Below are 26,595 nucleotides of genomic sequence, written 5' to 3'. Positions count from 1 at the left end.
TGGAGCCCATCCCAGCTAACTACGGGCAGTAAGCAGGGGACACCCTGAACTGGTTGCCAGCCAATTGCAGGGCACAAGGAGACATACAACCATTCACACGCACACTCATACCTACGGACAATTTAGAGTGTTCAATCAGCCTACCATGCATGTTTTTGGGATGTGGGAGGAAACCGACGCAGGCACGGGGAGAACATGCAAACTCCACACAGGAAGGCCGAAGCCCGGGATTGAACCCTTGATCTTAGAACTGTGAGGCAGACGTGCTAACCCCTCAGCCACCGTGCCGCCTTGCACAAATTTGTTTGCAACAAAAGAGAAATCTTGGAGGTACTCCCAGAGTCAAAACATGCTAACAATAGCAAAAATGTCAATCTGAACTATTCCGACATTCCAATGCAAAGTGTCCTCGGAGTCAAATGGGTCGTAGAAGTAGACTCGCTCTCGTTCAATGTCGCTTTCAAAGAAAAGCCAGCTACTCGAAATGGAATCCTGGCAACAGTCGCAAATGTTTATGATCCACTGGGATTTCTCTTTCCACACCTGACTGGAAAACAAATTCCTCGGAAAACTCGATCATGGTCCAGTATAACAGAGCAACACTGCATTTAAGCGTCAAAACCTCTTATACAGATTTACTGCACTCGCTGGGAATCTGACCCAGGACTCTCGCATGGGAAGTGAGAATTCTACCACTGAACTACCAAAGCTGCCACTCTGAAGAAAGATACCTAAAAACTCAAAATTTAATTAAGAATGAAGGTCAAAGTCATAGTGCGTCAAAAAAGTCAACCGAACCATGGTCCGGTATGACAGAGTTGCACGGTATTTAAGTGTCAATCCTCCTATACAGATTTTCATTGGCTGGGAGTTGGATCCAGGCCTCTCGCATGGCAAGCGAGAATTCTACCACTGAACTACCGATGCTGACAGTTTAAAGCAAGATATGAAGCAAGATATGAAAAGGTGAAAATTTCATTAAAAATGACAGTGAAAGTCACGTTTGATCAAAACAGCAAACCCGATTATGATCCAGTATAACAGAGTAACACTGCATTTAAGCGCCAAAACCTTTCATAAAGAGTTACTGCATTGGCTGTGAATCGGACCCAGGCCTATCTAAAAACTCAAAATTTAATTAAGAACGAAGGTCAAAGTGCGTCAAAACAGTCAACCGAATCATGGACCCGTATGACAGTTACACTGTATTTAAGTGTCAAACCTCTTATAGAGATTCAAAGTCAAAATGTCATTAAGAATGAAGGTCAAAGTCATAGTATGTTAAAAAAAGTCAACTGAATCATGGTTCGGTATGACAGAGTTACACGGTATTTAAGTGTCAAATCTCTTATACAGATTTTGCATTGGCCGGGAATCGGACCCAGGCCGCTCGCATGGGAAGGGAGAATTTTACCACTGAACTACCGATGCTGCCACTCTGAGGAACGATATCAAAAAAGTCCAAATTTAATTAAGAATGAAGGTCACAGTCATTTTGCATTGGCTGGGAATCGGACCCAGGCCTCTCGCATGGGAAGCGAGAATTCTACCACTGAACTACCAATGCTGCCACTCTAAGGAAAGATATCAAAAAAGTCTAAATTTAATTAAAAATGAAGGTCAAAGTCATAGTGCGTTAAAAAAGTCAACTGAATCATGGTCCCGTATAACAGAGTTACATGGTATTTAAGTGTCAAACCTCTCATACAATTTTTGCATTGGCTTGGAATCGGACCCAGGCCTCTCGCATGGGAAGTGAGAATTCTACCACTGAACTACCAATGCTGCCCCTCTAAGGAAAGATATCAAAAACAGTTAAAATTTAAATTTAATTAAGAATGAAGGTCAAAGTCATAGTGCGATAAAACAGTCTACCGAATCATGATCCGGTATGACAGAGATGCACTGCATTTACGCGTCAAATCCTCTTACACAAATTTACTGCATTGGCGGAGAATCGGACCCAGGCCTCTCGCATGGAAAGCGACAATTTTACCACTGAACTACCAATGCCGACAGTATGAAGCAAGATGTGAAGCAAGATATGAAGCACTACCAATGCTGTCACTCTGAGGAAAGATATCAAAAAAAGTACAAATTTAATTAAGAATGTAGGTCAAAGTCATAGTGCATCAAAACAGTCAACCGAATCATGATCCGGTATGACAGAGATGCACGGTATTTAAGTGTCAAACCTCTTATACAGATTTTGCATCGGCTGGTGTCAAGTTCAAAAATTAGATCCTTAGGTTGACATTGTAAAATTACCCAAAAATAAGGAGAGAAGACACTCAGTTTTCTTGGCCAAGGAGGTCAAACATGTGACTCGTAAGTCACCAAGATTGATCTAAAGGACAAAAAACCCTCCTTGGTATTTTATTTAGGGGTTTTCCCTAAACAAGATTGGGAGCCGCCCTCAGGGGAGGGGGAGCAAGCTGGCGACACCCATGTGGTTTTTTATTGGATATGTGTGTGCATGTAGGTGGAATTAAGTGATACACGTGTGTGGAGCAAGAGCTTATGTAAACAATCAAAACAATCATATAAACAGTCAAAATAATATATAAACCGTCAAAATAATGTGGACACTTTTAGTTATGCAACGTTAAACAATCAGCAAAATAGTCCAAACACTTCCAGCTGTGCACCGCTGTGGCCCTGGAAGATGTCCTCGGATGGAAAATCGTCCTCGAAGGGCTAGGCGAAAGTCCAAACCCCAGGTGCTGAGGATGCCTGGAAGGTCTAGTTACGCAATGACGTGGCCATGAAGCCACTCCGACCCTCTTCTACACTTTGTAACACTTAAGCATTATACTACAATCTGGTATAGCAAGCAATAATCATTTACTGGTTATATAAGTAAAGAAAAATATGGCAATATGTATTATTTATGGTATATATGAGCATAAGCAAATATTCAATAAGCAAACATTTAATAAATCAAACCCCGATAATTATCTCAACAGCTGGGAATCGGACCCAGGCCTCTCGCATGGGAGGCGAGAATTCTACCACTGAACTACCAATGCCAACAGTATGAAGCAAGATGTGAAGCAAGATGTGAATCAAGATATGAAGCATGATATGAAAAGGTAAAAATTTCATTAAAAATGATGGTCAAAGTCACGTTGCATCAAAACAACAAACGCGATTATCGTTCAGTATGACAGGGTAACACCGCCATTAAGCGTCAAAACCTCAGATACAGATTTACTGCATTGGCTGGGAATCGGACCCAGGTCTCTCGCATGGGAAGCGAGAATTCTACCACTTAACTACCAATGCTACCACTCTGAGGAGATATCAAAAACGTCAAAATTTAATTAAGAATGAAGGTCAAAGTCATAGTGCGTCAAAACAGTTTACCGAATCGTGATCCGGTATGACAAAGTTGCACTGCATTTAAGCGTCAAAACCTCTTATAGAAATTGACTGCATTGGCTGAGAATCAGACCCAGGCCTCTCGCTAGGCAAAGGAGAATTCTACCACTGAACTACCAATGCTACCACTCTTAGGAAAGATATCAAAAAAAGTCAAAATTTAATTAAGAATGTAGGTCAAAGTCATAGTGCGTCAAAAGCTGGGAATCGGACCCAGGCCTCTTGCATAGCAAGCAAGAATTCTACCACTTAACTACCAATGCTACCACTCTGAGGAGATATCAAAAAGTCAAAATGTCATTAAGAATGAAGGTCAAAGTCATAGTGCATCAAAACAGTCTACTGTATCATGATCCGGTATGACAGAGTTGCACTGCATTTAAGCGTCAAAACCACTTATAGAAATTTACTGCATTGGCTGAGAATCGGACCCAGGCCTCTCGCTTGGCAAGGGAGAACTCTACCACTGAACTACCAATGCTACCACTCTGAGGGAAGATATCAAAAAAAGTCAAAATTTAATTAAGAATGTAGGTCAAAGTCATAGTGCGTCAAAACAGTCAACCGAATCATGGTCCGGTATGACAGAGTTGCACTGCATTTAAGCATCAAAACCTCTTATACAAATTTACTGCATTGGCTGGGAATAGAACCCAGGACTCTCGCATGGAAAGCGAGATTTCTACCACTGAACTACCAATGCTACCACTCTGAGGGAAGATATCAATAAAAGTCCAAATTTAATTAAGAATGTAGGTCAAAGTCATAGTGCGTCAAAACAGTCTACCGAATCATGATCCGGTATGACAAAGCTCCACGGCATTTAAACATCAAACCTCTTACAAAGATTTTGCATTGGCTGGAAATCGGACCCAGGCCTCTCGCATGGCAAGCGAGAATTCTACCACTGAACTACCAATGCTGACAGGATGAAGTAAGATATGAAGCAAGATATGAAAAGGTGAAAATTTCACCTGGGACAATTCATCACAGGCCTTGCTGACAGCGTCACCGATGTTATGAGCAATCTCCATTACCTCTTTGGTTTGCTGCATCACTCTCACCGAGAATCGGTGTATCCAGAGGGCACCAATACACAGCGGGAGGGCGAGCGCCAGCAGTGGGCCGAAGATAAAGAGGTCTTCCACTCTCTCGATCTGAAGAGCCGTCAAGCATATGGGCCTCTATTTTCCCCTGTAGAACCTAACCTAACCTTATAGAAAAAATTCTGTCCAGTGAACTCAGCGTCCAGTCAAGCAGCTCCAGTGTACGGTTGTTGAGATCACACAGCAGGCACGTGCACGAGCAGATTAGTGATCTGAGTTTGCTACAGGGCATATTTTCAGGGCGTACAAAGTTATGACTTTGTCTCTGTCCCTGATATTCCATCATCTATTTGTTGTGGGAACATTTTGTTGTGGCTGTGTGTGTGGCAATAGTGTTATGTGTTATTATAACTGGTGTTCAAGTAGCAAATAAAAATGCTTTCCTTATAAGCCTTTTTGAAGTAACCAAATGATTCAATACTCGTAAGTGCTGGGTCACTGGTATTCCATAGGCGAGTGCCAATGTTTGTAACCGAAAATGATTTTAAGGTTGTTCTGACTCTGATAAGAAAACAATCTGGTTCCTCTCAGGTCGTAATTGGATTCCCTCAGTTGGAATCGAACTTGTAGGTTAGACGGGAGACAGTGTGAGTGGCCCTTGTACATCATTTGAACAGTTTTGAAGTTTATCAGGTCATAAAATTTTAATAGTTTGGATTTGATGTAGAGCTCATTTGTGTGCGCTCTGAATGGTGCGTTGTGAATGATCCGAATTGCTTTCTTTTGCAAGATCAAAAGGGGATAGAGGTGAACCTTATGTGTGTGTCCCCAAATTTCCACTACCAGTTGCCCAGTCTTGCAAGATATGAAAAGGTGAAAATTTCATTAAATATGACGGTCAAAATCACGTTGCATCAAAACAGCAAACCCGATAATGGTCTAGTGTCAGCGATGCCGACGTTCAGAGCAGATCAAGCATATCATAGCCTTCATTGAGCAGGAGGCCAACGAGAAAGCGGAGGAGATTTACGCCAAGGCTGAAGAGAAATTCAACATCGAGAAGGGCCGCCTGGTGCAAACGCAGTGCCTGAAATTCATGGAATACTATGAGAAGAAAGAGAAGCAGATCGAGCAGCAGAAGAAAATCCAAATGTCCAACCTGATTAGCCATGCCCGCCTCAAGTTCCTCAAAGCAGATGATGACATGATCTTGGACATGCTCAACGAAGGCCGGCAACGAGTCGCCAACGTGGCGCGATACCCGCAGTGGTACTCTACGCTGATCGACGACTTGATTCTGTAGAGTGTACAGGGAAGGGGTCGCGTTAACCGAATATTTTCCGTCGTTGACCGGTTTTTTAAGACGGTGACGGAAAAAACTGAAGTCCGTCCGTCATTTCGACAGGTTGCAATTCACACCCCAGACCACAGGGTGGCGAGTGAGCATATTAATTAGCTATTGTCTCTCTTAATGCATGACGTCGTTGGCTATTCTGTCAGAATATTGTAGCGTCACCGGGGTCTGGCGGCGGCACCGTGATTGACACATCAACGCGAGGTTCTTATTGGTGCACCCGGTGTGCCAGCGTGTCATCCAATTGGTGGACTAGATTGCCGCCTGTGTATAGACCCCAATCACATGACGTCACAACTCCGCCCCCCTGACTGGAGCCGCCATATTGTGTGTCAGCTCGTCGTGTTTACATATTGCCGCTACGTTACGTCTCCTATTATGGTGTAGGTTCACTATCCTCTTCCCCTCACTATCCACTCGCTCTCGCTATATGATTGGCCGAAGAGTCGAAATGCTCTCCCGTGATTGGCCGAAGAGTCGAAATGCTCTCCCTTGAAATGCCTGTTTAAAAATGGAAAAAAGGAAAATCGATGGATGATACTACACACAGAGCGTATTATTAACAAATGCTAAAGTTGTATATTCATATAGCGAGAATAAGGAACGTCACTGACAAGCGCAGGCCCCCGCGAGTGGATAGTGAGGGGAATAGGATAGTGTGCCTACAACGGCGTGTTTTTCTGCTCGTTAACATTAATAATCAAAATGGTGTGTGGCGGTTGGTTGCAGTAACAGAGAAGATAGACGGAGAGACTTGAAGTTCTACCGTATTCTGAGAGACCCAAAGAGGAGAGCGAGATGGACTGCTGTAATTCCACAAGAAATCTGGGCACCAAACGATCACCACAGACTATGTAGTAGTCATTTTATATCTGGTAAGATGCATTTAATATATATTTAGAAGATTTTGGGCTGACAACCACAATTAAGATCATTGTGTGACGTTGGTGATTGGGGTCTATATAGTTGCCTCTTTTTCTTTGGGGGCGGAGTTGTTGTTTTGTTGGTGTTGTTGGCGGTAAGCAGAGTAAAAAGAGGGAGAAAAATACCACGACTTCCATGTCTAATTTTTCGCCGCCATGCAAGCGTTACAATATTAATTAAAAAATGAATGAAAACTAAATACTATTGAATATGTCATCATTATCATTTTAAAAATTTAAGTGACGGGTAAAAATAGATTATGACCGGATTTTTATGACCCTGTCAGTCAAAATGACAGACAACGAAAATGTCTACCGCAACCTCTGGTACAGGGTGACCCAAAAAAACAGTTTACACTGCCATAATACAATTTAAATGCCATGTTTATTCATCTTAGAATTAGAATTTAATCACAAATTATACATTATTGTAAAGAACATGTACAGTACACTATTTTTAAATGTGTCCTCCCTTAAGTGTCACAACAGCCTCCAGGCGCCTGCGGAACGCTTGACAGGTCTTCTTTATGTAGGATGCTGTCATCTTTTCCCAAGATCTAACAATGGACCTCTCCACAGAAGTTTGTGGCTTCTTACAGGCACTGTCCTCCACAGTTGCCCATATGCTATAATCCAGGGGATTGAGATCTGGACTCTGGGGTGGCCACATATCACCTTGTCAATCAACTTTTTGGTCCGCACAGATCATGTTTTCCAGACCCAGGTTTTCGTGAGGCTGTTCCAGTATCTTTCAGCTTCTTTTTAACTTTGTAGACTGCACATCAGGATATTCTCAGATTTGCTGCAATCTCAGTAGGTGTCAGACCGGCACGCAGCAATTCAGGTACAGCTAAAGTTTTCTTCATTTTCAACAGAAGCACAGGAATTGTAGAGACGAGAGATTACCAGCTGCATTGAGTGACCTTAAAGTGCTTGTGACACGAAAAAGCATGTTTATTTCATAATACACGCGGTATTTTATGCTCCTGAATGATATGGACCGCTTGGATGTGTGTGGAAGCGATCGCTATATTTATTTAGTTTTTTTAATCCTGCGCCAGGAAAATGAGTGACTTTCGGCTTCGGTCTTGCATTAAGGAGGAGGGCGCTGTGACGTGTACGGTAGAAGACGTCCTCTTCACGCTACAGTGTACTGTTGTGTATGAGGACGAAGGATTCAGCTGATTTTGCGGATTAATACGTTTATTTTTCGCATCACGCCAGCCAAACGGCTGCGGAAAAATCATTCTGTATGAGGGAGAGGCGTATGCGCCTTTTTGGAGTTTCAAAAGGTTCCCATTCACCGTGGATATTTACTGTGGGACCATTGGACTTACGATGAAGTGAGTAAACATCTTGTTTTGTATTATGTCAAATACGAATACAGCGATTACAAAGTAAACACTACAAACTTCCTTTAAATGAAGGACTACTTACTTTTGATCATTGATAGGCATGTAAAAAGCTCTCCTAGTGCATTAGCAGCAGCACGTTAGCTGCGTTAGCTCCAGCCACCCTCCTCCGGGGAACGAACTGTAAATTGCTCTCCGCCGGGCAGTTTGCCGATCCGCTAAGACATTCGACAACCGGGTCGTCATGTCAAATAATCCAGGATAGCTATGTGTGATTTTCCGCTTTGAAGACTTTGAAACATCACTCGGTTCGGGTTAGCATGTCGGCTAGCTGTCACGCCTTCTGGTTTGTTTACATTCTCCGAAGCCGGGGAAGGGAAATGACATATGTCCGATTTAGGTGTCATAAAATATCGTTCGGGAGGTGCGACAGTAAAGGTGAAGTCGACAGTTTTGACCGTTATGGAGTAATTTTGCCATGTCGTCCTGAATAAATGCATTTTTATTATTTCATATTCCATTCAACACAAGACTGTTATTTGTAATGACCATGCCATTTATTTAGCAATTGGGGAAAATACTTGGATAAAAAGAGTATCCTGTAAAAATATTGAAGTAAAGAGACAGAAACAATGACATTTTGCCACTCTCTTCGTCGCGTTTTCCTCGTTGTGAATAGTTCCCCCTCAACGGGCTGACTGGTCCTTCTCATGCCATTTATATAGCTATTGGGGAAAAATACTTGGGTAAAAAGAATATCCTGTAAAAATATTGGAGTAGAGAGACTGAAACAATGACATTTCGCGGCTTTCTTCGTCGCGTTTTCCTCGTTCTGAATAATTTCCCCTCAATGGGCTGAATAGTAAAATCGATGAGCCAAGTCTACCGCTGACGTCATCCACCTGTTGGGGACGCTAAAGCCCTATAATGGTAGGCGTGGCTAACCGGCAGATTAAAAGACTAATTTCTCATCATCTGTGCTTTGCTCAATTGTTGTATATAGTCGAATCGTCTCAAAATATGATTCTAATTCACATAATAATGACATTTTAGACTTTTTTTCTCGTGTCATATGCTCTTTAATGAATCACTTAAGCATGACAACCTATTTAGATATGTTTCAATTATGTTTTAAACAAGCAGTCAACTGAGTGTAAACTTTTTTTTGGGTCACCCTGTACAGTATATCAACTGCTGGAGCCCAAAGTGACCATTCTGTGTCGTAATCAAGACTTCCGGTTGGTCCAGGCATCCACTCTGAGTAATAGTCCGGTGTACAAGGCAGCCGTGAAGAACAACCTAGAGGCCCGCATGGATCAGGACAACTTCCTGGCGCTTGACATCTCAGGAGTTATTGAATTGTACAACGGAGACAGCAAGATTAAAGTGGTCAACACTCCGGAGAGCAGACTGGACCTCCTGGCTCAGCAGATGATGCCCGACATCAGAGTGGCACTTTTTTGCGCCAACCCCAATCGCAAGTTCATGGACTGAGAAGCCCTGTCCCTTTTTTTTTCTGTTTCGTTTCCATTTTCTATTGTTTTAGGTCACAGACCTGCGCAAAAAGGCAGTGCTTTGTCACTGTTCTTAATATTATTGTCATGTATGTGTCATGTGCTGACCAATGTTTTCCTCTGCGCGTGAAGAAACGCCACCTATGTGAAGCGTGACTTACTGGATTAAGGCAAAGAGAGTCAGGCTGTTTAAAGAGTTAATTTATTATTTATTTATTTTTTATTATTTATCATTTATTCCGTCAGAGAGGATGCACTGTCTGTATCTAAGTTTTCCTGACTAAATTATATGTTTGAACATGTCATGTGCAGTCAAATATAATAAAATATATGAATGGTGGTATTTTTTTTTCTTTTTAATTAAGGTCCAAGTCGAAGTGTCTCAAAACAGTAAAAATGACCATGTATAACAGAATAACACTGCATTAAACATCTTATACATATATTGCATTGGCTGGGAACTGGACCCAGGCATCTCGCACAGCGAGTGAGAATTCCACCACTGGACTACGAATGCTCACAAAGAAAAGTACCATGTAAAAATTGACACAATAAAACAAAACACAATATTAGGCAAAGCTCCGCTCACTCAAGAGCAGGGGTGGGCAAACCGGTCCTCGAGGGCCACAGTGGGTCCTGGTCTTTGTTCCAACTGATCCAGCACAGCGCTTTTAACCAATGAGGTTTCAATGGAAACAAGAAGCACCTGACTTCAATCAACTGATTGCACTTATAACACACCAGATTGGTGAAAAGGTGTCCTCTTGATGGGTTCCAGCAAAAACCTGCACCCACAGCGGCCCTTTGTGGAATAGTTTGCCCACCCCTCCTCAAGAGGGACACATTAAATACTCTTGAATTTATTAGCTGATGACGATATTAAATGTAGATTTCAGAAACCACAGAGGGCAAAGACCGGCATCTAAAAAATTTGTAATTTTTCACCTAAATCAAGAAAAAATGTCTTCAAATAATGTTTTGAACAATGTCTATTCTTGAATTAATAACATTTCTGACAAACAAGCTTTTTTTAAAGTAGAAATATACAAATTTATTGCTTAAAAAAATATCTTAAGCTTATTTTCAGATCAATTTTCAGATTTGTCTTGTTTCGAGTGAGCAACATTTACTTGAAGCACTAGTAAATAATTTCACTTATTTGTAGTAGATTTACACTGAAAACAAGGGAATTTAACTAATTTTATGGAGGTTTGTTTTTGCAGTGTGACAAACACAAAGATAGGGGACACCAGATATTTCTCAAACCTTTCAATATTGCTCCTCAAAATGAAATTTGTGGTGGTACACTGTAAGAGGATGATGTGTGTAGAACCCAGCCACACAGTGAGGTAAAAAGGAGTGATATGTATATCCTTTGCATTAAATTCATACACCCAAGACAAAATTACTGTATATTACTTAAAAAAAAAAAAAAAATTAAAAAAAGATGCACTTTATCGTCCACAAAGTTGCTGACCTACCATTGACATTTTGGCTCCAAATTCAAGGTGACATAGGTGTATGGCACCGTAAAAAAAACTTAACATAGATTGCTACATAAAGTTACGATCACTTTGAGAGAACCAAATTGATACATGCCCTTATGTTTGCCATTGTATGCCTCATAGCTTCTTGCCTAGGTCACTGCTCTTTTTGCATAAATAAATCTTGTCCCTAAGTGTCCTGCATTCGAAAGCTAGACAAGGGCACAGTCACACAGTAGATCACCAGGCCTTGCTGTGCCACTGATTACATCTTCGGCATATTTATGCAGAAGAAGTCCCATAGATAAAAGCCTCATGTTTTATTGATATTTGGCATGCACAAAGTTGGAATTCATCCCTCAGACAAATCACCTCTGATCGTCTAATACTATGTGTCAGGAATGAAAACAGGTTGGGTCACAGGACAACCTAGTTTTTTTTTGTTTTTTTTAAATATAGCAGTTCATTATACCCAGGGTTGAAAGTGGCTAGAATTGACAAAAGGGTCACCACAGAACCATTTTTTTAGGAGGGTTGGGGGTCAAACCCCAAAACCCAAAAAACCCTTAAAAACACAGAAATGCAAAAAAACAAAAAAACAACAAAAAACAAGTTTGACACATGCATTAGGCTACTGCTTTAAACTTACTGTAACAAGGCATCCATGAGAAATTGATTTTCATTCAAAACTGTAATAAAATATTACTATATAATAATAAAAATAATAAAAATTACTTACATTGTGCACAGTGAAATGGAATATATTTTGAAGATAACAAAACATGTTCTGAACCTCCCCATCAGAAAAAAATTAAAATCAAGTCTCTTCAACTCTTTAGTTCCTCCTAAAGATCTGATCATTTTTTTGTTGCATTGCCCTTTTTTTAATGCATTAATTCAACAAGCCTGTTCTTTTTTTTAATCCAAGAAAACATGTGCATTTGAACCAATCAAAGCTAACTATCCATGCTGAGCACATGTCAGTATGTCAGCCAAATGAACGGATATCTGGAGTCCAGGCCTGGGAGGGTGGTTAACCCTTTAACACCTAAGCCTATTTTGGCCGAATTTGCATTTGATGTTGCCTTTATATTTCAAAGAAAAAATTGTTTATAATGGCCAAGTTGGGTCCCTTTTTTCAGCACACCTTGAACGTAGTGTCTAAATGGTTGTTTTCTTCACTGACCAATTATAATCCACATTTTGGACCCAAAAAGACAAAAATCCTGTTGATGTGCCGTTGACAACCAAACATGTTCGACCAACCGTTTTGAAGCTTGATAATATTTATTCAACTTGTTAGGATAAACATTCAATAGAAAAAAAATAAGATTTAATAGTTTTATGTTTGACAATTCAACACAAACAGCAGGTATGGTCATAGGCGTTTTTGGCCTTTACACATACTATGGTCAAAACAGGTTATATACTTTGCAAAATAGTGAGAGAAAAAAATTATATATATTATCTAACACAAAAAGGGTTTGGAGGATATCTCTTTGTGAAGTTAGGTGTTGTACCCATCACCTTATAAAAAGTATATACGTACATGCAGTCAAGCTTCTCGAACACACGTCTACATAAAAATTGAAAAGATTATAGTGAAGAAAAAATATATATAACTTTGTAAAAAGTATTTTAAGAAATATTGACAAGTAGTTCAGTTCAATTCAATTTTTTCAGGCATGCGACACAATAAAGTTTTTTTTTTTTTTTTTTTGTGCACTCAATAAAGCTTCTTCTTGAACAGGTCACGGAGTTGCGTCACACACAACGTCACACAGCCTACTCTTTCGCCGTTTGCGGCTTTGCGCGCTGCTGTCACTTCTACTCGCCGAGACGCCGACTCATCCCAAGAAAACAACGACAAATACGGCTCATCTTCTTCCTTGAGTTAATGAAATAATGCATTAGCTTGCGCTAAGTGTAGTTTTAGATCCATTCGGCACGTTTCAAAGTCGCTCGCTCAAACCAACTGGCCGTTGCTTGCTTCGCATGCCTCCCTTTCAATAGTTGGCGCCTCGCTCGGAAATTTATTTAAAATGATCACATTCGGTTCGTCCTTCTTGACATCACAATGGCTCTTGGGATTTGTAGTCTTTTGTGCTGCTTTCGGTTTTGAAAAAGGACAAGAAATGATGGAAATATGGAGATGGATACATGGTCCATGCAGCGTTTTAATGCATATTTATGAGTGCAATAAAACTATAAAACTCAAATGACATTATCTCCCGTTATTCTTGGCTGATTGACTTCAAATAAAAATTGGTGTGGACATCAACTTCTGCACTTTCAAACGAGACCAACCAGCGGCACGTGGGTGACGTAATTACAGCGTGACAAAGCTTCAAAGACAATATGCGTTAATGCATTGCTGCCGATACGTTCGGTGTTAAAGGGTTAACTGAGCACAAGCGCACATCAAAGCAACTCGTCAGACTCAGATATCTGCTGCAGCTGTTGTAACGATCACTTCTGTGTTCCTCTTTGTTCCTTACGACATCCACCACACAGTGGCGTCTCTTTATTCACGTTCGTCTTCTTCTTCAGTTGCTACTCACTTTTTGGTGGAGTCAATTGTGACCGCATGTGCGTGGTCCTTTGCACTCCCGAGTGACGAGTGGTGGAGCTGGATTTTATTTATTTTTGTGTAATGAAAGTGAGTTAGTTTAAGTCTGCTCCCTTTTTTATGTTTTTATGCACGTATCTTGCCCTGCCACGCGTTACACTGTGGAGCTCTGTGCTGTCAGTGAAATAAATAAATATTACATGTCGGTGGAAACGGATGACACTACACAAGTACTTTATTATGCTTGTTGTTAACACTTGTGTATGTAAATCTGACATTAGTCGATTGTTTTTCTTTTGGAGATGCCTGTGTGGCAGCCAGGTGGGTTGTTTTAGCATGGGATTTTGACAGTTGCTGTCATTTTTTCGGGATCAAATCTAAACACCGTTCCGCACCGTTCCTGTGTCGAATCTCTTACCAGAACTGTGTTCTGTACCGTTACGGCCCACATTCACCCCTGTTAATACAATGTATAACATTTTCAATGGATTTTGAAGCAGTTAAATAGGTCATGTTTTGGGGTCACGATTTTATCATTCAAAATATATTTAAAGAATGGTGCCATTTGTGCATCAATATAGTCTACTGTTATTTAATTATCTTATATTCCTACACATTTTGTGTTTTTGTTGATGTCAACATTACCTCACATAAGATGTTTGTGCAAAATGCCAAAAATTGTCTTGATCAAATAACATCAAAGGGTGTGTAAAATATTAAGAACATGCTATATTATGCTGTATTAAGGAGTAATTGATATCCTTAAATACCTAATTCACTCTGCACTTACAGTGGGGCAAATAAGTATTTAGTCAACAACCAACTGTGCAAGTTCTCCTATTTCAAAAGATTAGAGTCCTGTAATTGTCAACATGGGTAAACCTCAACCATGAGAGACAGAATGTGGAGGGAAAAAACCCCAGAAAACCACATTGTTTGATTTTTAAAGAATTTATTTTCAAACAAGAGTGGAAAAGTATTTGGTCACCATCAAACAAGCAAGATTTCTGGCTGTCAAAGAAGTCTAACTTCTTCTAACGAGGTTCCACTCGTTACCTGTATTAATGGCACCTGTTTTAACTCATGATCGGTATAAAAGACACAACATCAGTCAGTCACACTCCAAACTCCACTATGGCCAAGACCAAAGAACTGTCGAAGGACACCAGAAACAAAATTGTAGACCTGCACCAGGCAGGGAAGACTGAATCTGCAATAGGTAAAGCGCTTGGTGTAAAGAAATCAACTGTGGGAGCAATAATTAGAAAATGGAAGACATACAAGACCACTGATAATCTCCCTCAATCTGGGGCTCCATGCAAGATCTCACCCCATGGCGTCAAAATTATGACAAGAACGGTGAGCAAAAATCCCAGAACCGCACGGGGGGGACCTAGTGAAGGACCTACAGAGAGCTGGGACCACAGTAACAAAAGGGTATTATCAGTAACACAATGCGCTGCCAGGAACTCAAATCCTGCACTGCCAGACATGTCCCCCTGCTGAAGTCAGTACACATCCAGGCCCATCTGCGGTTCGCTAGAGAGCATTTGGATGATCCAGAAGAGGACTAGGAGAATGTGTTATGGTCAGATGAAACCAAAATAGAACATTTTGGTAGAAACACAGGTTCTCATGTTTGGAGGAGAAAGAATACTGAATTGCATCCGAAGAACACCATACCCAATGTGAAGCATGGGGGTGGAAACATCATGCTTAGGGGCTGTTTTTCTGCAAAGGGACCAGGATGACTGATCTGTGTAAAGGAAAGAATGAATGGGGCCATGTATCGGGAGATTTTGAGAGAAAATCTCCTTGCATCGGCAAGGGCATTGAAGATGAGACGCGGCTGGGTCTTTCAGCATGGCAATAATCCCAAACACACAGCCAGGGCAACAAAGGAGTGGCTTCGTAAGAGGCATTTCAAGGCGTAGCCAGTCTCCAGATATCAACGCCATAGAAAATCATAGTGTTATTTTCCACCATGATTTGCAAATAAATTCTTTAAAAATCAAACAATGTGATTTTCTTGTTTTTTTTTCCACATTCTGTCTCTCATGGTTGAGGTTTACCCATGTTGACAATTACAGGCCTCTCTATTATTTTCAAGTGGAAGAATTTGCACAATTAGTGGTTGACTAAATACTTATTTGCCCCACTGTATATGTTAAAACACGAGAGTGGAGATGGGCTGATTTGGTTTGGGATGACGATATTTTCGACCAGAGGGAAAAACTCTTGCTTTGTGTGCTTGTTGGAGTGACAGCCAGATAATGTTTGTGGAACATGGCTAAACAGAGAAAATTGTCCTTGTTTTGAGCCCACCACAACAGCACTGGTCTTGTACTGTAGTGAACATTTCTCCACCCTCATTAAACTATGAAGTTGTTGAAAATCTTTCTGGAGTCTGTCTTTTTCCACTTCCCTGGTTCGTTGTCACTTTATACAGATGCAAATTCAGAAATTGAAGACAATTTAAATCAATTATGTTGACAGACACATTTCATTCAGTGCATTTGGTGCAGGCGACTGCCTCTTCGTCAAGTAAAAAATATGTGCGTAGCTACTATTCACCTTCAACTTCTAAATGTTTTCGTGGAGTAAAAAAAGTCAACTTTTTAAGCCGTCTATTCAACCATCGCATCCAGACTGAAAATGAATTGTGCTTGCACAAGGCCACCGTTTACACATTTATGCATATTTGCCTCAAAATGTGACAGCCAGGAAAGATTTTGTTGTATTTTCCCTGGGACATTTCATCATAAACAGTATATGTTAATTTTCATTTTTAGAATTAATATAGGTCAACACATAAATATGCCAATGTGTGCTTATTATGAGAAGCTAATGTTAACACTGAGCTTAAGCTACTCTGTTCTAAATTTGCAGCACTGCTTAACTTTGCGTTGGACGTTAAAGTGTTTCTGTGTAGTCTGGGAGACCGACTGTGGCCCCTGTGTGCTGGTCATGTCATTGCTGTATCAAACCAGTGTAGGGGCTAGGGTAGAAAAGTGTAGGCTTAAACGTTTAGGAGAAGTAAGCCTATAAGTGATACAACAAAAAGTTTTGTCTGTTTGTTCAAACCTTTTTAATGTGCACATGTAGTCTTCCAGGATGCTTCAGCCTACACTAAATTCCCCTGGTTAAGTGTAAGTACCAGTACTAACGGCTTAAAATTAGCTTCAATAATCAAAACATTAAGGCTTTAATGACTATATAGAGAGCTTATAGTTAAGCTAAATGGTTCTCTCGTGTCTATAAATGGGAATAAATGCATCTGGCTAATTTATGCAAGCTGTGAATATCTCAATAACATTCCTCCGGTAGCTTTGAGTGTTGATGATCTGCTTGTACATGAATCCTTTGAAATACTCAGAGTCATTGCAAATCCCGTCAGTCACATTTCTGTTTGAAGACTGCTTGTTGATTTGGTTCCCTGTCTCCTTTGTGATATTTTGTGTTCTTTACAAAAACGTGTAATATTAAATTCTAATGTTGCACCTTCTGGCTTGTCCAATTAGTTTGTGAGAGGAACTTTTTCAACTGTATATCTGAATGCCCTTCTTAACTCACTTGTTTCATTTTTTTTTTTTTTAATTGATCAGGGACTGGGACCATCACTATCTACATGAAAGTCAGTGGCATGTATCATTAGACTACTAGCGAATACTAGTAACTTTAATTACAGAATGTGATGAGCACTGTTGCTAATAACGGTGTTTCTAAGAGCATTATTTTTTTTCTATCAGTGAATAATCTAATTAATTACTTTTCCCATCTTTGCAACACCATTACCATTACTGAGGATGTGAAAGGGCGCGTTATTACAATTTGGTTGAATGAAGCAAAAGTTGTCTGATTTTGTCACACATCAGCTGCCTGCCTGAAGAGAGCAGACCGGGGGGCAGTGGAGGAGGGGGTGGTGACGCCGTTGCAAAAGCGCTGATGATTGGCAAAGTGTGCACAGCATGCCCTGCTTCACTGCATACTCCGGCAAACACAACAATACAGTGATAATGGCGACGGGCCAGGGAATTTCAAAGGTCGCGTTCTCAAACTAGAGTAGGCCTCATATACAGTTTCAGAGATTTTACATTTGTGTTTTCTTAACAGACTGTAGTATATTTGATCCAAATAAATCCCAAATGTTCTAAACTGTTTTATAGTGTTTTAATTCTTCAATCAGTAAAAATAACCATCTTTGATGTAAAAGATGTTATAGATATGTATCATGTAATAAATTGTGAATAAAAGATGAAAAGTTACAGTTACTTTGCTGAGTAACTAATTACTCTTACAATGAGTTACTATATGGTGTTTGTTCGGACATAATTCACCTAAAGGAACTTTCTACGTGTGTTGAGAGTTCCGCCCGGACTTCCCCCCCTGGCGGACCTCTTCTTCATTTGGTTACACTACACTACACACGTGTCTGCGAACTGATAGCTTGTATGCTTGAGCTGAGCAGGGAAATAAATGTTCCCAGTTGGTGATCCCATCACTCCGCCTACGACTCCTTTTTCCTGGCGCCACACTGGTGACCCCGACAGTGGACCTGCAGTCTCCGGGACCACAGAGAGCTCAATGGCCGATAATGCCACACTTAAACTGCCGGAATACTGGGAGTCGGCACCCGAGGCATGGTTTGCACAGGCCGAGGCGTAGTTCGGCCTGCGCGCCATCGACGACGATGAACGACAATTTTGGCATGTCGTTACAGCGCTGAACAGCAGGACAGCGTCCCAAGTTGTTCGCTTCATCACCTCCCCGCCAGCTCGGAATAAGTACGGCGCGCTGAAGGAACACCTCCTGCGGGTGCATGGTCTGTCCCAGCGTGAGCGTGCACGCCGACTGTTGGACATTGGCGGGCTCGGCGGGCGCTCGCCGACTCAGCTCATGGACCACATGCTAAACCTCCTGGGCGACGAGGAGCCGGGTTCGCTGTTCAGAGAGCTGTTCCTGCGGCAACTTCCCGTACACGTGCGCACCGCCCTCGGCAACTCCGACGTCTCGGACCCGCGCGCTCTAGCGGAAGAAGCCGAGGCATATTTGACCGCGACCCCTCGTGCGGTACACGACCACGTGGCGCCGCTGCAGGGCGCTTCCGAGTACCTCGCCCCTGCGCATGCCACGCGCACGCCAGCCGACCAGCGGAGGAGCCGTCAGGAGCGCAACCTACGGGAGGGCTGGTGCTTCTATCATGCCCGTTTCGAAGCCAAAGCGAGGGATTGCCGACATCCGTGCAAGTACGCGGCGACGGAAAACGGCGGAGCCTGCCCCCTTTAGTGGCTGGGGTGGCGGGCACTTCCACCCAGCTACTTTTTGTCGTGGATTCTCTCTCCGGTTGCAAATTTCTGTGCGACACCGGCGCGCAGAGGAGTGTAGTGCCTGCTTTACCCGGAGAAGTGGCTGGCGCTTCGCCCGGTCCTGCGCTGCGGTCAGCTGATGACATGCCTATACAGACGTACGGATTTAAGACATTGGATTTGCGCTTTGGCACTCAGCGGTTCATCTGGGAGTTCGTCGTGGCGGACGTCGCCTATCCCCTTTTGGGAGCGGACTTCCTCTGTGCGCACAACCTGTTGGTGGACGTCGTGAATGGACAACTGGTGGACGCTCTGACATTCTTTTCTATTCCTGGGGTCAAGGGTGCGGGCGAACGTGCCTGCTTTTCCAACTTGCTCGCTGAGGACAATAAGTTTTGTCGGTTGTTGAGTGAGTATCCCAACCTCACTCGTCCCACCTTCTCCGCCGTCTCCACTAAACATGGTGTTGAACATTGCATTGTGACTTCCGAGGCTCCTGTGCATGCCCGTGCCCACCGCCTCGACCCAGCTAAATTGGCTGTTGCCCGAACCAAATTTGAAAACATGGAGCGGCTGGGGATTGTTAGGAGCTCTAGCAGCCCCTGGTCATCTCCACTACACATTGCTCCTAAGCGTGATGGTGGGTGGAGACCATGCGGGTATTATCGTCGCCTTAATGACATCACCACGCCCGACCGGTACCCCGTGCCGCACGTACAAGATTTTTCGGCACACCTTGCTGGTTGTGTGGTGTTTTCCAAGGTGGACCTGGTGCGCGGCTATCACCAGGTGCCTGTCCACCCTGCGGATGTACACAAAACTGCTGTGATCACTCCGTTCGGGCTTTCTGAGTTTTTGCGGATGCCGTTCGGGTTAAAAAACGCCGCGCAATCTTTCCAGCGATTAATGGACTCCGTTTTACGCGATATGCCGTCCGTGTTCGTCTACCTGGACGACATTCTTGTTGCGAGCAAAGGCGTTCAGGAACACATGCAACACCTGAGGGATTTGTTCAGTAGGCTGGAAGCGCACGGTCTTGTCGTGAATCCCGCAAAGTGCGTTTTTGGTGTCCCGTCCGTACAGTTTCTCGGCCATCTCGTTGACAAGGATGGTGTGGTTCCAGTGCCCTCCAAAGTGGAAGCTGTCACCGCTTTTGCGCTTCCTCGGTCTCCTCGGCGCGGGGGCTCAGGGAATTTTTGGGGATGGTGGCGTACTACCACCGTTTCATTAGGCACGCGGCGCACGTCATGCGCCCGCTATATGAAGCTCTCAAGAGCACGACTCCTACGCAAGACATTGTTTGGTCTGCCGAGAGGTTGGCGGCGTCCGAGGCCTCCAAAGCTGCTCTCGGACAGTAGAGCCTAGTTCGGGCCTAAAAAATCCAGCCCGACCCGACACGGCCCGCTGGTATTGAGGCCCGACCCGGCCCGAGCTCGATCACTTAAGTAGATTTGTAGGCCCGAGCCCGAAAAACCCGATTTTTTTTTTTTTTTTTTTTTTAATAAATAATAACGCTGGGAAAGTTTGTTAAACATATTTCTGAGTGTGTGGGATATTGTTCTCACATGGACGCGCCTCTCTGACAAGGAGAGGGAACAGGAGAGGGCGGCGCCTCGGCCGTGCAGCGGGAGGACAAGAAGAAAAAGCGGCCGGCGCCACGGCGTTCGTGCACACGCACAAGCAAAAGCGCAATACAGAGAGCCTGCTCTCCAATTTTTTTATTTTTTTATTTTTTTTTTTTTTAAATAATTTATTAGTCCGGCATGGCGGCCCGACCCGACCTGACCCGAACGTGAATGCTTAAATTGTGGGTTCGGGTTCGGGCACAAAATCTAACCCCTATCGGACAGGCGACGTTGCTGGCGCATCCTCGGCCCGACGCGCCTGTTGCCCTCACTGCCGACGCGTCCGATTACGCCGTGGGGGCTGTTTTCGAACAGTGGGTTGACTGTTCCTGGCAACCGCTCGCCTTTTTCAGTCGCCAATTGGTGCCTCGTGAGCGCAAGTTTAGCGCCTTCGACAGAGAGCTGCTGGCCCTCTGGCTAGCCGTGCGTCATTTTCGCTTCCTGTTGGAGGGTCGTGACTTCACTGCGTACACCGATCACAAACCTCTCGCGTTCGCGATGTCATGCTCGGCGGAACCGTGGTCCGCGCGGCAACAGCGCCAACTTTCATATATTTCAGAATTTACCACCGACATCAGGCATATCTCGGGTAAATCAAATGTGGTTGCTGACTGGTTTGTCCAGGGCACTCGCCGGCGCGGTTCAGCTTGGTTTGGACTATGCCACCATGGCGCGGGATCAGGAGCAGGACGACGACGTGAGCGCTCCCTGTTCTGGTGATTCGGGCCTGCACGTGCAGCGCGTTCCGGTGGGCGACTTGGGCATTGCGCTGTGGTGTGACGTTTCTTCCGCCGTTGCTCGCCCTTTGGTCCCTGCACGCTGGCGTCGGAATGTGTTCGACGCGGTCCATAGCCTTTCCCACCCTGGTCGGAAACCGTCCGCGAGACTGGTGTCTCAAAAGTTCGTGTGGCGTGGGCTCAAGAAGGACGTGCTTGCGTGGACTGATTCTTGCGTCGCTTGTCAGCGCGCCAAGATCCAGTGTCACATTAAAATGCCCCCTGAGACCTTTCGCGTTCCCGAGAGGCGTTTCGACCATGTCAATGTGGACTTAGTGGGCCCGCTGCTGCCGTGTCGCATGGGTTCACACACCTGCTCACCATGGTCGATAGGACCACACGTTGGCCCGAGGCTGTTCCGTTGTCGTCCACGTCCACGGCGGATGTAGCGCGTGCGTTTATTGGGACGTGGGTCGCACGTTTCGGGACGCCTTCTGATCTTTCGTCAGACCGGGGGGTGCAGTTTACATCCGAGTTGTGGGGCGGCGTCGCCGACAGCTTGGGTGTCAAACTGCACCGCACCACTGCGTATCATCCACAGGCAAATGGGCTGTGCGAACGTTTTCACCGCTCCATGAAAGCCTCCCTTCGCGCGTGTTTGAGCAACGGGGACTGGGTAGATAAACTTCCATGGGTGCTGCTGGGTCTCCGGTGCGCTCCCAAAGAGGATCTGCAGGCATCTTCCGCCCAGTTGGTTTACGGCCAGGTGTTGCGCGTCCCCGCTGATTTTGTTTCCGAGGCAACCGTTCCGTGGTCTGCTGTGGGTCAGAAGGCTGACCTGCTGGAGTTCGCCGGCAGGTTTGCCCCTGTCCCGACCTTGCAATACTGCGTGCCCCAGGTGCGCGTTCCGTCCTCCTTGCGTTCCGCGAAGTTCGCTTTTCTCCGCCACGATGCGCATCGCGGCCCCCTGCGGGCTCCGTATGATGGCCCTTACAGGATTCTGGAGCATGGGGACGGTCTCGCTGGACAGGATTAAACCTGCTTGTATGAACCCTTCTCGGTCGTTGGAGGTTGCGCTGCCTCCTCGCCGGGGTCGCCCCCCTGGTCGGCGTCAAATAGGTTTGGCTGACTCGTCTGTTCCTTCGCCCTCCGCCCTGGGGCTGCCACCGCCCCTTTCACCCCGGCCTTCCTCTCCTGTCGCCTTCCCCCGGCGTACGTGTCGTGGTCGGGTGGTTGTGCCGCCTACTTTTGATGACTTTGTGTATGGGTGAATTCTGGGGGGGCTTGTATGGTGTTTGTTCGGACATAATTAACCTAAAAGGAACTTTCTACGTGTGTTGAGAGTTCTGCCCGGACTTCCCCCCCCCGGCGGACCTCTTCTCCTTTTTGGTTACACTACGCACGTGTCTGCGAACTGATAACTTGTAAGCTCGAGCTGAGCAGGGAAATAAATGTTCCCAGTTGGTGATCCCATCACTCCGCCTACGACTCCTTTTTCCTGGCGCCACAACTAACTCAATTACTTTTGGGGAGAAGTAATTTGTAACTAACTAATTACTTTTTTAAAGTAAGGTTACCAACAGTGGTGATGAGGTGTATATAAAACATGCTATTTGATAAAACAATAAGATTTTGAGGACACCCTGTTAATATTGCAGGGTTGCTTAGCAATAATGTAACAATTATCGAGACATCCATTATGATAAAAATGTTTTCTCATCACGATGCAACATTCATCAAACTTGGTAATGCATACATTGTCCTGCCTCTGAACTCATATAAGAGTGGTTCTGAAATGTCCCCATTGGGGTGTACACTGAACTCTAATGTGATTATTATTCAGCTCTTTAAACAGCACACTTATCAAAGGCCAACTGTCAGACCTAAAGCAAGCCAGAAGCTTCCCAGTGGGACATAATAACTTAGTCTAAATGTTATGAGTTTAAACAGTGAAGGTCACATTAAAATCTAAATGATGGAGCAAATATTAATGATCACATATATTTTATAATAGTTTGCCCGCACTCATACTCAAGCAGTTTAAAAAATGCAATAAGTCCCAAAATTCAAAACACCAAAAGGGTTTGATTGTTTGCTTTGTGGTCAACAGCACGATAAAATTCTTGTCCTTTAATGTCCCTTTCAGAATCACTCAGTGTTTAGAAAACGCGGCAGAACAATTCAAATCTGAAGACTGGAAAGTGGCCAAACATTTGCACATATGCACTCATGGTTTGTGTTTGTGTAAAGTGTTTACAGTTCATTTTTGCTAAGGCACCTGTTTTGTGTTTGGTTCATTTCATGTTTGTTGCTTTAGTTAGTGATGTGCCCTACTGTGCCGAGGCGCCGATGCGTGTACCGACTAAACCGGAAAAAAATTTGCAAAGCGCACATCGAGGAATGTGTTGATTATGCTTGTGGCCACGCCCGAAGCCTCAGAACGCGCGTTGCTATGTCCGAAGCCTCGCGAGATGGGCTTCCTACATCATCGCCAACACATAGTTTCTCGGGTGATTCGAAATAAAATGGTGCACCGAGACGACAATGAGCTGACAGGTGACACTGACAAATCCAACTCGCATCTTCAATCAGATTCGTTTTGCAATGGACGCATCATCCACAATGAAAAAGACGAGAACATACCCTGTCTGGGATCATTTATAGCAGATCTCTCCAAAAAAGGTACAAACTATAATAAGCAGTGTGAATATATATTGTAAATTATTGTGACAACACAGTGTATCCCTCATTAATGTCTTTCTTCTACTTGCTGATATTTCAAAAGGTGAAGTGTAAACTTTGTTCTAAAGAACTTGGGTACCAAGAGAACACTTCATCTATGTTGAGGCATTATAGGGCCTTGCATCAAAATAAGGAGACAACTCAAATGGAACCACGCCCAGGTAAGCCATTTTAACATGCAATGAAAAAACAGCATAGCCTACCATGTATATTTCAAATGTGACAGATGAAATGAATGACACCTATCATTAATAGGCCAACTCTGTTTCTGTTCAACTGCAGTGGATAAGAATGCAGTGGAAGAGGCATTGATCAATATGGTAAATGAAGATTGCCAGCCCTTCAGTTTTGTGTAGGACACAGGGTTCAGGAAGCTTATCCAAGCTTTCGACCCTACATATGTTCTCCCCCACCAGGCAGGTCTATATGAGAGCACATAAATCATTATTCCCCATTCACCCATAACCGCTCTTCCAATATTGTTCTTTCTCCTTTCCTTTAGACTTTGAGAACCATGGTGGAGATGTACCGGCAGGCAAAGGAGAAGGCCAAGAGCTTATAGCAAAGTCCTCTGCAGTAAGCATAACAGCAGATATGTGGACCAGCATCAACACAGATGCATATCTGGCAGTCACTTGTCATTTCATTGATTAGCACACCTCTCTGCATTCAGCTGTGTTAGGTGTGCTCCATTTCCCTGACCACCATACAGCTGAGAACATGGCTGCCGTTAAATCGGCACTCATGGCACAATGGGGCATTTCCACCAAAGTAACTTGCCTTATGACAGATGGTGCAGCCAAAATGGCTGCATGTGCCAGAGATCCTCATCTGCACACTGATAGTGAAGAAGGCTCTGGCAGAAAACGCTGAGCTGTCTGAGATCCGTCTTCAGTGTAGGAGGATAGTTGGCTACTTCAAAAGGAGTACTACTGCAAAGGTGAATTCCTTTATTTTATTACACAGCAGTATCCAAATTATTGCTCAATGGCTATATTTTTTGTAGACAAGGCTGACACAGGTGCAGGAGCAAATGAAGCCTACAGAGCCTGTGCTGAAGCTCATTCAAGAGGTAAGTTGACATCCATAACTGCTTCCATTCCTCTTTCAAACAATAATGACCTTTTATTTTTAGGTGGAGACACGCTGGAACAGCACCTTCCACATGCTGCAATGCATGTACAACCTCAGGGAAGCCGCAGGAGCAGCCCTGGCAGGCCTACACACTGACATTACCCCACTCACATCCCACTAGTTGAGGCTCATTTCTGAGAGTCTGCAGGTGCTGTCCCCATTTAATGATGCCACCGTAGAGCTCTCAGAGGAGAGGAGAGTGTCAGGGTCTAAGGTCATACCACTTTTGGCCATGCTCCAACACACCATGTAGGATGACATGGGAACCATACAAACGGAGGAGGACAAAGCAATGGTTGAGGGTCTGAAAAAACAACTGAGGGACAAGCTCTACAACCTCCAAGCCATGAGCGTCATGCCACTGGCAACACTGCTGGATCCCAGGTTTGTATCAGTTGTCTGTTTTTCTCATCTGTCTACTAGTAACAACAAATGAGCAACTGCCTCTTGTTGAACAGTTCACAACTGCAATGCGTCTCATTGTCACTTGTAGGTTCAAGAAGATAGGCTTCTTTAGCACCAGTAAAGCACAAGAGGAGGCTCACAGCTGAATGTGCAACAGTGATCCGGCACAGGACATCTTCCTCCTCCTCCTCCTCCTCCAACCCATCATCTTCATCAACACAACCGGACACAACAGAAGCTTTCCAGCTTGTGGAGCAAGGTAATATTCGATACATTCTAATGGTGTTAATTAAGCAATAGGAAATGAGCGGCAGTGCATTATTGTGGGATAAGGCATTCTTTTGCTCCCATCTCTACGATGGGCAGCCAGAACCGCCTGTTGGCTGTTTGTATGTTTGTTGTGTCTTGGGTGACAAACTGTGGCGGCGATTGGACCACACACACTCATGCAGAGGAGCACCCAGAGTGAGACCGCAGATGCGACTGTGGAGGTCCACACTTACCTGGGGGGAACCCAACATAAGCAGGATGTCAAACCCACTGGACTACTGGGAGCTGCACAAACATGTCTACCCAAACCTCTACAAACTAGCAATAACCCTTCTCTGTACCCCGGCCTCATCCGTCCTTTGCTAAAAACTATTTTCAAAAGCAGGAGAAATCCTATCTAAAAAAAAGAAACCGTTTAAAGCCAAAAACTTTGGAAATGCTAGTTTTCCTCAATAAAAATGAATGAAAGGTGTGTTTTGTTCCATGTTTATATGTCAATGTCTAAAAGCAATCATTCTTTCAAGTAACACACACACATTCATTCACATCACAACTCCCTGCCCTTTTGACCCCATCAAATCCATGGTATCATTTTAATCACTCCGTCTGTCATGACATTTGTTTTCCACATGAAGGGTCGATAGAACAAATGAAGCCTCATGATGCTTCAGACCAGGAGCGAACCAGTTGGATGGAAAGCCTCATTGCTTCTTGATGCTTCAGTTTACCATCACTAGCTTTAGCGCATCTTGCCCTGTGATCGCCTATTGATTT

At 43.9% G+C, this 26,595-nt stretch overlaps 1 protein-coding gene, 6 non-coding genes and 1 pseudogene across 7 annotated transcripts; 2 read left to right on the top strand and 6 right to left on the bottom strand.

The window, feature by feature from the left end:
* Positions 1-1,496: 1,496 nt before the first annotated feature.
* Positions 1,497-1,567, bottom strand: trnag-ccc (transfer RNA glycine (anticodon CCC)). Its single transcript has one exon. It is a non-coding gene; the product is annotated as a tRNA-Gly (tRNA).
* Positions 1,568-1,714: 147 nt separating this feature from the next.
* On the bottom strand, positions 1,715-1,785 carry trnag-ccc (transfer RNA glycine (anticodon CCC)). The gene has a single exon. It is a non-coding gene; the product is annotated as a tRNA-Gly (tRNA).
* A 1,429-nt stretch (positions 1,786-3,214) lies between these two features.
* Positions 3,215-3,285, bottom strand: trnag-ccc (transfer RNA glycine (anticodon CCC)). The gene has a single exon. It is a non-coding gene; the product is annotated as a tRNA-Gly (tRNA).
* A 506-nt stretch (positions 3,286-3,791) lies between these two features.
* Positions 3,792-3,862, bottom strand: trnag-gcc (transfer RNA glycine (anticodon GCC)). Its single transcript has one exon. It is a non-coding gene; the product is annotated as a tRNA-Gly (tRNA).
* Positions 3,863-4,013: 151 nt separating this feature from the next.
* Positions 4,014-4,084, bottom strand: trnag-ucc (transfer RNA glycine (anticodon UCC)). The gene has a single exon. It is a non-coding gene; the product is annotated as a tRNA-Gly (tRNA).
* A 148-nt stretch (positions 4,085-4,232) lies between these two features.
* trnag-gcc (transfer RNA glycine (anticodon GCC)) lies at positions 4,233-4,303 on the bottom strand. The gene has a single exon. It is a non-coding gene; the product is annotated as a tRNA-Gly (tRNA).
* Positions 4,304-4,400: 97 nt separating this feature from the next.
* On the top strand, positions 4,401-9,550 carry LOC130919057 (V-type proton ATPase subunit E 1-like). Its single transcript, XM_057841451.1, has 3 exons — positions 4,401-4,548; positions 5,393-5,656; positions 9,240-9,550. The coding sequence occupies exons 1-3, from the start codon at positions 4,401-4,403 to the stop codon at positions 9,548-9,550; spliced, it is 723 nt and encodes a 240-aa protein (XP_057697434.1).
* Positions 9,551-19,073: 9,523 nt separating this feature from the next.
* Positions 19,074-25,697, top strand: LOC130919056 (uncharacterized; annotated as a pseudogene).
* The last annotated feature ends 898 nt before the right edge of the window (positions 25,698-26,595 follow it).

The sequence above is a fragment of the Corythoichthys intestinalis genome, chromosome 7 (genome assembly GCF_030265065.1).
Source record: "Corythoichthys intestinalis isolate RoL2023-P3 chromosome 7, ASM3026506v1, whole genome shotgun sequence".
Classification (NCBI taxonomy): domain Eukaryota; kingdom Metazoa; phylum Chordata; class Actinopteri; order Syngnathiformes; family Syngnathidae; genus Corythoichthys; species Corythoichthys intestinalis.
The sequence above is the reverse complement of the archived record's forward strand: the minus strand, read 5'-3'. Positions and strand labels throughout refer to the sequence as shown.